This window comes from Oncorhynchus keta, unplaced genomic scaffold (genome assembly GCF_023373465.1).
Source record: "Oncorhynchus keta strain PuntledgeMale-10-30-2019 unplaced genomic scaffold, Oket_V2 Un_contig_5484_pilon_pilon, whole genome shotgun sequence".
In the NCBI taxonomy this organism is placed as follows: Eukaryota; Metazoa; Chordata; class Actinopteri; order Salmoniformes; family Salmonidae; genus Oncorhynchus; species Oncorhynchus keta.
The window spans coordinates 92,864-106,293 of NW_026288316.1; the positions used below are offsets into that span (position 1 = coordinate 92,864).

The 13,430-nt window shown below is 46.0% G+C and overlaps 1 protein-coding gene across 1 annotated transcript in view; it reads left to right on the forward strand.

The window, feature by feature from the left end:
• LOC127925364 (aminopeptidase N-like) overlaps window positions 1–9,154 on the forward strand; it is a gene marked incomplete at its 3' end in the record, with an annotated part of 95,306 nt that extends 86,152 nt beyond the window's left edge. The window contains exon 11 of the mRNA XM_052510255.1: window positions 8,979–9,154. Within this exon, the coding sequence (XP_052366215.1) occupies window positions 8,979–9,154 (176 nt within the window). The remainder of the gene's footprint in view (window positions 1–8,978) is intronic.
• Between the last annotated feature and the right edge of the window lie 4,276 nt (window positions 9,155–13,430).

Here is a 13,430-nt window from a genome sequence, read left to right on the forward strand (position 1 = left end):
TACTCTCTATCATTAAATCTGTTCTGAACGACCCTAGAGATGGTGCCGTTGTACTCTCTATCATTAAATCTGTTCTGAACGACCCTAGAGATGGTGCCGTTGTACTCTCTATCATTAAATCTGTTCTGAACGACCCTAGAGATGGTGCCGTTGTACTCTCTATCATTAAATCTGTTCTGAACGACCCTAGAGATGGTGCCGTTGTACTCTCTATCATTAAATATGTTCTGAACGACCCTAGAGATTGTGCCGTTGTACTCTCTATCATTAAATCTGTCTTGAACGACCCTAGAGATGGTGCCGTTGTACTCTCCTTCATTAAATCTGTCTTGAACGACCCTAGAGATGGTGCCGTTGTACTCTCTATCATTAAATCTGTTCTGAACGACCCTAGAGATGGTGCCGTTGTACTCTCTATCATTAAATCTGTTCTGAACGACCCTAGAGATGGTGCCGTTGTACTCTCCTTCATTAAATCTGTCTTGAACGACCCTAGAGATGGTGCCGTTGTACTCTCTATCATTAAATCTGTTCTGAACGACCCTAGAGATGGTGCCGTTGTACTCTCTATCATTAAATCTGTTCTGAACGACCCTAGAGATGGTGCCGTTGTACTCTCCTTCATTAAATCTGTCTTGAACGACCCTAGAGATGGTGCCGTTGTACTCTCTATCATTAAATCTGTTCTGAACGACCCTAGAGATGGTGCCGTTGTACTCTCCTTCATTAAATCTGTCTTGAACGACCCTAGAGATGGTGCCGTTGTACTCTCTATCATTAAATCTGTTCTGAACGACCCTAGAGATGGTGCCGTTGTACTCTCTATCATTAAATCTGTTCTGAACGACCCTAGAGATGGTGCCGTTGTACTCTCCTTCATTAAATCTGTCTTGAACGACCCTAGAGATGGTGCCGTTGTACTCTCTATCATTAAATCTGTTCTGAACGACCCTAGAGATGGTGCCGTTGTACTCTCTATCATTAAATCTGTTCTGAACGACCCTAGAGATGGTGCCGTTGTACTCTCCTTCATTAAATCTGTCTTGAACGACCCTAGAGATGGTGCCGTTGTACTCTCTATCATTAAATCTGTTCTGAACGACCCTAGAGATGGTGCCGTTGTACTCTCCTATCATTAAATCTGTCTTGAACGACCCTAGAGATGGTGCCGTTGTACTCTCTATCATTAAATCTGTTCTGAACGACCCTAGAGATGGTGCCGTTGTACTCTCTATCATTAAATCTGTTCTGAACGACCCTAGAGATGGTGCCGTTGTACTCTCCTTCATTAAATCTGTCTTGAACGACCCTAGAGATGGTGCCGTTGTACTCTCTATCATTAAATCTGTTCTGAACGACCCTAGAGATGGTGCCGTTGTACTCTCTATCATTAAATCTGTTCTGAACGACCCTAGAGATGGTGCCGTTGTACTCTCTATCATTAAATCTGTTCTGAACGACCCTAGAGATGGTGCTGTTGTACTCTCTATCATTAAATCTGTTCTGAACGACCCTAGAGATGGTGCCGTTGTACTCTCTATCATTAAATCTGTCTTGAACGACCCTAGAGATGGTGCCGTTGTACTCTCTATCATTAAATCTGTCTTGAACGACCCTAGAGATGGTGCCGTTGTACTCTCTATCATTAAATCTGTCTTGAACGACCCTAGAGATGGTGCCGTTGTACTCTCTATCATTCAATCTGTTCTGAACGACCCTAGAGATGGTGCCGTTGTACTCTCTATCATTAAATCTGTCTTGAACGACCCTAGAGATGGTGCCGTTGTACTCTCTATCATTAAATCTGTTCTGAACGACCCTAGAGATGGTGCCGTTGTACTCTCTATCATTAAATCTGTTTTGAACGACCCTAGAGATGGTGCCGTTGTACTCTCTATCATTAAATCTGTTCTGAACGACCCTAGAGATGGTGCCGTTGTACTCTCTATCATTAAATCTGTTCTGAACGACCCTAGAGATGGTGCCGTTGTACTCTCTATCATTAAATCTGTCTTGAACGACACTAGAGATGGTGCCGTTGTACTCTCTATCATTAAATCTGTTCTGGACGACCCTAGAGATGGTGCCATTGTACTCTCTATCATTAAATCTGTTCTGAACGACCCTAGAGATGGTGCCGTTGTACTCTCTATCATTAAATCTGTTCTGAACGACCCTAGAGATGTTGCCGTTGTACTCTCTATCATTAAATCTGTTCTGAACGACCCTAGAGATGGTGCCGTTGTACTCTCTATCATTAAATCTGTTCTGAACGACCCTAGAGATGGTGCCGTTGTACTCTCTATCATTAAATCTGTTCTGAACGACCCTAGAGATGGTGCCGTTGTACTCTCTATCATTAAATCTGTTCTGAACGACCCTAGAGATGGTGCCGTTGTACTCTCTATCATTAAATCTGTTCTGAACGACCCTAGAGATGGTGCCGTTGTACTCTCTATCATTAAATCTGTTCTGAACGACCCTAGAGATGGTGCCGTTGTACTTTCTATCATTAAATCTGTTCTGAACGACCCTAGAGATGGTGCCGTTGTACTCTCTATCATTAAATCTGTCTTGAACGACCCTAGAGATGGTGCTGTTGTACTCTCTATCATTAAATCTGTTCTGAACGACCCTAGAGATGGTGCTGTTGTACTCTCTATCATTAAATCTGTTCTGAACGACCCTAGAGATGGTGCCGTTGTACTCTCTATCATTAAATCTGTTCTGAACGACCCTAGAGATGGTGCCGTTGTACTCTCTATCATTAAATCTGTCTTGAACGACCCTAGAGATGGTGCCGTTGTACTCTCTATCATTAAATCTGTCTTGAACGACCCTAGAGATGGTGCCGTTGTACTCTCTATCATTAAATCTGTTCTGAACGACCCTAGAGATGGTGCCGTTGTACTCTCTATCATTAAATCTGTCTTGAACGACCCTAGAGATGGTGCCGTTGTACTCTCTATCATTAAATCTGTTCTGAACGACCCTAGAGATGGTGCCGTTGTACTCTCTATCATTAAATCTGTCTTGAACGACCCTAGAGATGGTGCCGTTGTACTCTCTATCATTAAATCTGTCTTGAACGACCCTAGAGATGGTGCCGTTGTACTCTCTATCATTAAATCTGTCTCTGAACGACCCTAGAGATGGTGCCGTTGTACTCTCTATCATTAAATCTGTTCTGAACGACCCTAGAGATGGTGCCGTTGTACTCTCTATCATTAAATCTGTTCTGAACGACCCTAGAGATGGTGCCGTTGTACTCTCTATCATTAAATCTGTTCTGAACGACCCTAGAGATGGTGCCGTTGTACTCTCTATCATTAAATCTGTTCTGAACGACCCTAGAGATGGTGCCGTTGTACTCTCTATCATTAAATCTGTTCTGAACGACCCTAGAGATGGTGCCGTTGTACTCTCTATCATTAAATCTGTTCTGAACGACCCTAGAGATGGTGCCGTTGTACTCTCTATCATTAAATCTGTTCTGAACGACCCTAGAGATGGTGCCGTTGTACTCTCTATCATTAAATCTGTTCTGAACGACCCTAGAGATGGTACTCTCTATCATTGCCGTTGTACTCTCTATCATTAAATCTGTTCTGAACGACCCTAGAGATGGTGCCGTTGTACTCTCTATCATTAAATCTGTTCTGAACGACCCTAGAGATGGTGCCGTTGTACTCTCTATCATTAAATCTGTTCTGAACGACCCTAGAGATGGTGCCGTTGTACTCTCTATCATTAAATCTGTTCTGAACGACCCTAGAGATGGTGCTGTTGTACTCTCTATCATTAAATCTGTTCTGAACGACCCTAGAGATGGTGCCGTTGTACTCTCTATCATTAAATCTGTTCTGAACGACCCTAGAGATGGTGCTGTTGCACTCTCTATCATTAAATCTGTTCTGAACGACCCTAGAGATGGTGCCGTTGTACTCTCTATCATTAAATCAGTTCTGAACGACCCTAGAGATGGTGCCTTGGAATCTCTATCATTAAATCTGTTCTGAACGACCCTAGAGATGGTGCCGTTGTACTCTCTATCATTAAATCTGTTCTGAACGACCCTAGAGATGGTGCCGTTGTACTCTCTATCATTAAATCTGTTCTGAACGACCCTAGAGATGGTGCCGTTGTACTCTCTATCATTAAATCTGTTCTGAACGACCCTAGAGATGGTGCCGTTGTACTCTCTATCATTAAATCTGTTCTGAACGACCCTAGAGATGTTGCCGTTGTACTCTCTATCATTAAATCTGTTCTGAACGACCCTAGAGATGGTGCCGTTGTACTCTCTATCATTAAATCTGTTCTGAACGACCCTAGAGATGGTGCCGTTGTACTCTCTATCATTAAATCTGTTCTGAACGACCCTAGAGATGGTGCCGTTGTACTCTCTATCATTAAATCTGTTCTGAACGACCCTAGAGATGGTGCCGTTGTACTCTCTATCATTAAATCTGTTCTGAACGACCCTAGAGATGGTGCCGTTGTACTCTCTATCATTAAATCTGTTCTGAACGACCCTAGAGATGGTGCCGTTGTACTTTCTATCATTAAATCTGTTCTGAACGACCCTAGAGATGGTGCCGTTGTACTCTCTATCATTAAATCTGTCTTGAACGACCCTAGAGATGGTGCTGTTGTACTCTCTATCATTAAATCTGTTCTGAACGACCCTAGAGATGGTGCTGTTGTACTCTCTATCATTAAATCTGTTCTGAACGACCCTAGAGATGGTGCCGTTGTACTCTCTATCATTAAATCTGTTCTGAACGACCCTAGAGATGGTGCCGTTGTACTCTCTATCATTAAATCTGTTCTGAACGACCCTAGAGATGGTGCCGTTGTACTCTCTATCATTAAATCTGTTCTGAACGACCCTAGAGATGGTGCTGTTGTACTCTCTATCATTAAATCTGTTCTGAACGACCCTAGAGATGGTGCCGTTGTACTCTCTATCATTAAATCTGTTCTGAACGACCCTAGAGATGGTGCCTTGGAATCTCTATCATTAAATCTGTTCTGAACGACCCTAGAGATGGTGCCGTTGTACTCTCTATCATTAAATCTGTTCTGAACGACCCTAGAGATGGTGCCGTTGTACTCTCTATCATTAAATCTGTTCTGAACGACCCTAGAGATGGTGCCGTTGTACTCTCTATCATTAAATCTGTTCTGAACGACCCTAGAGATGGTGCCGTTGTACTCTCTATCATTAAATCTGTTCTGAACGACCCTAGAGATTGTGCTGTTGCACTGTCTATCATTAAATCTGTCTTGAACGACCCTAGAGATGGTGCCGTTGTACTCGCTATCATTAAATCTGTTCTGAACGACCCTAGAGATGGTGTCGTTGTACTCTCTATCATTAAATCTGTTCTGAACGACCCTAGAGATGGTGCCGTTGTACTCTCTATCATTAAATCTGTTCTGAACGACCCTAGAGATGGTGCTGTTGTACTCTCTATCATTAAATCTGTTCTGAACGACCCTAGAGATGGTGCCTTGGAATCTCTATCATTAAATCTGTTCTGAACGACCCTAGAGATGGTGCCGTTGTACTCTCTATCATTAAATCTGTTCTGAACGACCCTAGAGATGGTGCCGTTGTACTCTCTATCATTAAATCTGTTCTGAACGACCCTAGAGATGGTGCCTTGGAATCTCTATCATTAAATCTGTTCTGAACGACCCTAGAGATGGTGCCGTTGTACTCTCTATCATTAAATCTGTTCTGAACGACCCTAGAGATGGTGCCGTTGTACTCTCTATCATTAAATCTGTTCTGAACGACCCTAGAGATGGTGCCGTTGTACTCTCTATCATTAAATCTGTTCTGAACGACCCTAGAGATGGTGCCGTTGTACTCTCTATCATTAAATCTGTTCTGAACGACCCTAGAGATGGTGCCGTTGTACTCTCTATCATTAAATCTGTTCTGAACGACCTTAGAGATGGTGCCGTTGTACTCTCTATCATTAAATCTGTTTTGAACGACCCTAGAGATGGTGCCGTTGTACTCTCTATCATTAAATCTGTTCTGAACGACCCTAGAGATGGTGCCGTTGTACTCTCTATCATTAAATCTGTTCTGAACGACCCTAGAGATGGTGCCGTTGTACTCTCTATCATTAAATCTGTTCTGAACGACCCTAGAGATGGTGCCGTTGTACTCTCTATCATTAAATCTGTCTTGAACGACCCTAGAGATGGTGCCGTTGTACTCTCTATCATTAAATCTGTCTTGAACGACCCTAGAGATGGTGCCGTTGTACTCTCTATCATTAAATCTGTTCTGAACGACCCTAGAGATGGTGCCGTTGTACTCTCTATCATTAAATCTGTTCTGAACGACCCTAGAGATGGTGCCGTTGTACTCTCTATCATTAAATCTGTTCTGAACGACCCTAGAGATGGTGCCGTTGTACTCTCTATCATTAAATCTGTTCTGAACGACCCTAGAGATGGTGCCGTTGTACTCTCTATCATTAAATCTGTTCTGAACGACCCTAGAGATGGTGCCGTTGTACTCTCTATCATTAAATCTGTTCTGAACGACCCTAGAGATGGTGCCGTTGTACTCTCTATCATTAAATCTGTTCTGAACGACCCTAGAGATGGTGCCGTTGTACTCTCTATCATTAAATCTGTTCTGAACGACCCTAGAGATGGTGCCGTTGTACTCTCTATCATTAAATCTGTTCTGAACGACCCTAGAGATGGTGCCGTTGTACTCTCTATCATTAAATCTGTTCTGAACGACCCTAGAGATGGTGCCGTTTTACTCTCTATCATTAAATCTGTTCTGAACGACCCTAGAGATGGTGCCGTTGTACTCTCTATCATTAAATCTGTTCTGAACGACCCTAGAGATGGTGCCGTTGTACTCTCTATCATTAAATCTGTCTTGAACGACCCTAGAGATGGTGCCGTTGTACTCTCTATCATTAAATCTGTTCTGAACGACCCTAGAGATGGTGCCGTTGTACTCTCTATCATTAAATCTGTCTTGAACGACCCTAGAGATGGTGCTGTTGTACTCTCTATCATTAAATCTGTTCTGAACGACCCTAGAGATGGTGCTGTTGTACTCTCTATCATTAAATCTGTTCTGAACGACCCTAGAGATGGTGCCGTTGTACTCTCTATCATTAAATCTGTTCTGAACGACCCTAGAGATGGTGCCGTTGTACTCTCTATCATTAAATCTGTTCTGAACGACCCTAGAGATGGTGCCGTTGTACTCTCTATCATTAAATCTGTTCTGAACGACCCTAGAGATGGTGCTGTTGTACTCTCTATCATTAAATCTGTTCTGAACGACCCTAGAGATGGTGCCGTTGTACTCTCTATCATTAAATCTGTTCTGAACGACCCTAGAGATGGTGCTGTTGTACTCTCTATCATTAAATCTGTTCTGAACGACCCTAGAGATGGTGCCGTTGTACTCTCTATCATTAAATCAGTTCTGAACGACCCTAGAGATGGTGCCTTGGAATCTCTATCATTAAATCTGTTCTGAACGACCCTAGAGATGGTGCCGTTGTACTCTCTATCATTAAATCTGTTCTGAACGACCCTAGAGATGGTGCCGTTGTACTCTCTATCATTAAATCTGTTCTGAACGACCCTAGAGATGGTGCCGTTGTACTCTCTATCATTAAATCTGTTCTGAACGACCCTAGAGATGTTGCCGTTGTACTCTCTATCATTAAATCTGTTCTGAACGACCCTAGAGATGGTGCCGTTGCACTCTCTATCATTAAATCTGTCTTGAACGACCCTAGAGATGGTGCCGTTGTACTCGCTATCATTAAATCTGTTCTGAACGACCCTAGAGATGGTGCCGTTGTACTCTCTATCATTAAATCTGTTCTGAACGACCCTAGAGATGGTGCCGTTGTACTCTCTATCATTAAATCTGTTCTGAACGACCCTAGAGATGGTGCCGTTGTACTCTCTATCATTAAATCTGTTCTGAACGACCCTAGAGATGGTGCCGTTGTACTCTCTATCATTAAATCTGTTCTGAACGACCCTAGAGATGGTGCTGTTGTACTCTCTATCATTAAATCTGTTCTGAACGACCCTAGAGATGGTGCCGTTGTACTCTCTATCATTAAATCTGTTCATTAAACGACCCTAGAGATGGTGCTGTTGTACTTTCTATCATTAAATCTGTTCTGAACGACCCTAGAGATGGTGCCGTTGTACTCTCTATCATTAAATCTGTTCTGAACGACCCTAGAGATGGTGCCGTTGTACTCTCTATCATTAAATCTGTTCTGAACGACCCTAGAGATGGTGCCGTTGTACTCTCTATCATTAAATCTGTTCTGAACGACCCTAGAGATGGTGCCGTTGTACTCTCTATCATTAAATCTGTTCTGAACGACCCTAGAGATGGTGCCGTTGTACTCTCTATCATTAAATCTGTTCTGAACGACCCTAGAGATGGTGCCGTTGTACTCTCTATCATTAAATCTGTTCTGAACGACCCTAGAGATGGTGCCGTTGTACTCTCTATCATTAAATCTGTTCTGAACGACCCTAGAGATGGTGCCGTTGTACTCTCTATCATTAAATCTGTTCTGAACGACCCTAGAGATGGTGCCGTTGTACTCTCTATCATTAAATCTGTTCTGAACGACCCTAGAGATGGTGCCGTTGTACTCTCTATCATTAAATCTGTTCTGAACGACCCTAGAGATGGTGCCGTTGTACTCTCTATCATTAAATCTGTTCTGAACGACCCTAGAGATGGTGCCGTTGTACTCTCTATCATTAAATCTGTTCTGAACGACCCTAGAGATGGTGCCGTTGTACTCTCTATCATTAAATCTGTTCTGAACGACCCTAGAGATGGTGCCGTTGTACTCTCTATCATTAAATCTGTTCTGAACGACCCTAGAGATGGTGCCGTTCTCCTTCATTAAGGTGTTGTTATGTGTTCCATCCTCTGACAGGCAGTCCTCACCACTCCAGGGATGAGTCTACCTCACACGGTGCATGACATCATGAACCGCTGGATCCTTCAGATGGGCTTCCCAGTGGTTACCATAGATACGGCCACGGGGCACATTACCCAGAAGCACTTCCTCCTGGACCCTGACTCTGTAGTGGACAGACCCTCTCCATACAAGTAAATATTCTTCTTGAGCTCATTTCTGTGATGCTGTTTTACCATAGACAAGGGGTGGCAGGTAGCATAGAGGTTAAGGGGCGTTGGGCCAGTGACTGAAAGGTTGCTGTTTGTAATCCCCGAGCCGTTCTGCCCAGTTAACCCCTAACAACAAGGCAGTTAACCCCCAACATCAAGGCAGTTAACCCCCAACATCAAGGCAGCTAACCCCCAACAACAGTGTAGTTAACCCCCAACATCAAGGCAGTTAACCCCCAACATCAAGGCAGCTAACCCCCAACAACAGGGTAGTTAAACCCCAACAGCAAGGCAGCTAACCCCCAACAACAGGGTAGTTAAACCCCAACAGCAAGGCAGTTAACCCCCAACATCAAGGCAGCTAACCCCCAACAACAAGGCAGTTAACCCCCAACAGCAAGGCAAATAACCCCCAACATCAAGGCAGCTAACCCCCAACATCAAGGCAGCTAACCCCCAACATCAAGGCAGTTAACCCCCAACAGCAAGGCAGCTAACCCCCAACATCAAGGCAGCTAACCCCCAACATCAAGGCAGCTAACCCCCAACATCAAGGCAGCTAACCCCCAACAACAGGGTAGTTAAACCCCAACAACAAGGCAGTTAACCCCCAACAGCAAGGCAGCTTAACCCCAACAGCAAGGCAGTTAACCAACCCCCTGCAGCAAGGCAGTTAGTTAACCCCCTGCAGCAAGGCAGTTAGTTAACCCCCTGCAGCAAGGCAGTTAGTTAACCCCCTGCAGCAAGGCAGTTAGTTAACCCCCTGCAGCAAGGCAGTTAGTTAACCCCCTGCAGCAAGGCAGTTAGTTAACCCCCTGCAGCAAGGCAGTTAGTTAACCCCCTGCAGCAAGGCAGTTAGTTAACCCCCTGCAGCAAGGCAGTTAACCAAACCCCTGCAGCAAGGCAGTTAGTTAACCCCCTGCATCAAGGCAGTTAATCAACCCCCTGCAGCAAGGCAGTTAGTTCACCCCCTGCAGCAAGGCAGTTAGTTCACCCCCTGCAGCAAGGCAGTTAGTTCACCCCCTGCAGCAAGGCAGTTAGTTAACCCCCTGCAGCAAGGCAGTTAGTTAACCCCTTGCAGCAAGGCAGTTAGTTAACCCCTTGCAGCAAGGCAGTTAGTTAACCCCCTGCAGCAAGGCAGTTAGTTCACCCCCTGCAGCAAGGCAGTTAGTTAACCCCCTGCAGCAAGGCAGTTAGTTAACCCCCTGCAGCAAGGCAGTTAGTTAACCCCTGCAGCAAGGCAGTTAAGTTAACCCCTGCAGCAAGGCAGTTAGTTACCCCTGCAGCAAGGCAGTTAGTTAACCCCCTGCAGCAGCAAGGCAAGGTAGTTAGTTAACCCCATGCAGCAAGGCAGTTAGTTAACCCCCTGCAGCAAGGCAGTTAACCAAACCCCTGCAGCAAGGCAGTTAGTTAACCCCCTGCATCAAGGCAGTTAACCAACCCCCTGCAGCAAGGCAGTTAGTTAACCCCCTGCAGCAAGGCAGTTAGTTAACCCCCTGCAGCAAGGCAGTTAGTTAACCCCCTGCAGCAAGGCAGTTAGTTAACCCCCTGCAGCAAGGCAGTTAGTTAACCCCTTGCAGCAAGGCAGTTAGTTAACCCCCTGCAGCAAGGCAGTTATTTAACCCCCTGCAGCAAGGCAGTTAGTTAACCCCCTGCAGCAAGGCAGTTAGTTAACCCCCTGCAGCAAGGCAGTTAACAAACCCCTGCAGCAAGGCAGTTAGTTAACCCCCTGCAGCAAGGCAGTTAGTTAACCCCCTGCAGCAAGGCAGTTAGTTCACCCCCTGCAGCAAGGCAGTTAGTTAACCCCCTGCAGCAAGGCAGTTAGTTCACCCCCTGCAGCAAGGCAGTTAGTTCACCCCCTGCAGCAAGGCAGTTAGTTAACCCCCTGCAGCAAGGCAGTTAGTTAACCCCCTGCAGCAAGGCAGTTAGTTAACCCCCTGCAGCAAGGCAGTTAGTTAACCCCCTGCAGCAAGGCAGTTAACAAACCCCCTGCAGCAAGGCAGTTAACAAACCCCCTGCAGCAAGGCAGTTAGTTAACCCCCTGCAGCAAGGCAGTTAACAAACCCCCTGCAGCAAGGCAGTTAGTTCACCCCCTGCAGCAAGGCAGTTAGTTCACCCCCTGCAGCAAGGCAGTTAGTTAACCCCCTGCAGCAAGGCAGTTAACCAACCCCCTGCAGCAAGGCAGTTAGTTAACCCCCTGCAGCAAGGCAGTTAGTTTACCCCCTGCAGCAAGGCAGTTAGTTTACCCCCTGCAGCAAGGCAGGTAGTTTACCCCCTGCAGCAAGGCAGTTAGTTAACCCCCTGCAGCAAGGCAGTTAGTTAACCCCCTGCAGCAAGGCAGTTAGTTAACCCCCAACAACAAGGCAGTTAGTTAACCCCCAACAACAAGGCAGTTAGTTAACCCCCAACAGCCTGGGGTTAAGGAGGGGTTTGTACAGCCTGGGGTTAAGGAAGGGTTAGTACATACTGGGGTTAAGGAGGGGTTAGTACAGCCTGGGGTTAGTACAGTCTGGGGTTAAAGAAGGGTTAGTACATACTGGGGTTAAGGAGGGGTTAGTACAGTCTGGGTTAAGGAGGGGTTAGTACAGCCTGGGGTTAGTACAGTCTGGGTTAAGGAGGGGTTAGTACAGCCTGGGGTTAAGGAGGGGTTAGTACATACTGGGGTTAGTACAGCCTGGGGTTAAGGAGGGGTTAGTACATACTGGGGTTAGTACAGCCTGGGGTTAAGGAGGGGTTAGTACAGCCTGGAGTTAGTACAGTCTGGGGTTAAGGAGGGTTTAGTACAGCCTGGGGTTAAGGAGGGGTTAGTATAGTTTGGGTTTAAGGAGGGGTTAGTACAGCCTGGGGTTAGTACAGCCTTGGGTTAAGGAGGGGTTAGTACATTCTGGGGTTAGTACAGCCTGGGGTTAAGGAGGGGTTAGTACAGCCTGGGGTTAGTACAGTCTGGGTTAAGGAGGGGTTAGTATAGACTGTGGTTAAGGAGGGGGTAGTGCAGCCTGGGGTAAAGGAGGGGTTAGTATAGTCTGGGGTTAGTAGAGTCTGGGGTTAGTACAGCCTGGGGTTAGTACAGTCTGGGGTTAAGGAGGGGTTAGTACAGCCTGGGGTAAAGGAAGGGTTAGTATAGTCTGGGGTTAGTAGAGTCTGGGGTTAGTACAGCCTGGGGTTAGTACAGTCTGGGGTTAAGGAGGGGTTAGTACATCCTGGGGTTAAGGAGGGGTTAGTACAGCCTTGGGTTAAGGAGGGGTTAGTACAGCCTGTTGTTAGTACAGCCTGGGGTTAAGGAGGGGTTAGTACAGCCTGGTGTTAGTACAGTCTGGGGTTAAGGAGGGGTTACTATAGTCTGGGGTTAAGGAGGGGTTAGTACAGCCTGGTGTTAGTACAGTCTGGGGTTAAAGGAGGGGTTACTATAGTCTGGGGTTAGTAGAGTCTGGGGTTAGTACAGCCTGGGGTTAGTACAGTCTGGGGTTAAGGAGGGGTTAGTACAGTCTGGGGTTACGGAGGGGTTAGTACAGCCTGGGGTTAAGGAGGGCTTAGTACATACTGGGGTTAGTACAGCCTGGGGTTAAGGAGGTGTTAGTACAGCCTGGTGTTAGTACAGTCTGGGGTTAAGGAGGGGTTAGTATAGTTTGGGGTTAAGGAGGGGTTAGTACAGCCTGGGGTTAGTACAGCCTTGGGTTAAGGAGGGGTTAGTACATTCTTGGGTTAGTACAGCCTGAGCTTAGTACAGCCTGGGGTTAAGGAGGGGTTTGTACAGCCTGGGGTTAAGGAGGGGTTAGTACAGCCTGGGGTTAAGGAGGGGTTAGTATAGTTGGGGTTAGTATAGTCTGGGGTTAGTACAGCCTGGGGTTAGTATAGTCTGGGGTTAGTACAGCCTGGGGTTAACGAGGGGTTAGTACATTCTGGGGTTAAGGAGGGGTTAGTACAGCCCATGGTTAGTATAGTCTGGGGTTAGTACAGCCTGGGGTTAGTATAGTCTGGGGTTAGTTCAGCCTGGGGTTAAGGAGGGGTTAGTACAGCCTGGGATAAGGAGGAATTAGTACAGCCTGGGGTTAAGGAGGGGTTAGTACAGCCTGGGGTTAAGGAGGGTTTAGTACAGCCTGGGGTTAGTATAGTCTGGGGTTAAGGAGGGATTAGTACAGACTGGGGTTAGTACAGCCTGGGTTAAGGAGGGGTTAGTACAGCCTGGGGTTAAGGAGGGGTTAGTACATACTGGGGTTAGTACAGCCTGGGGTTAAGGAGGGGTTAGTACATACTGGGG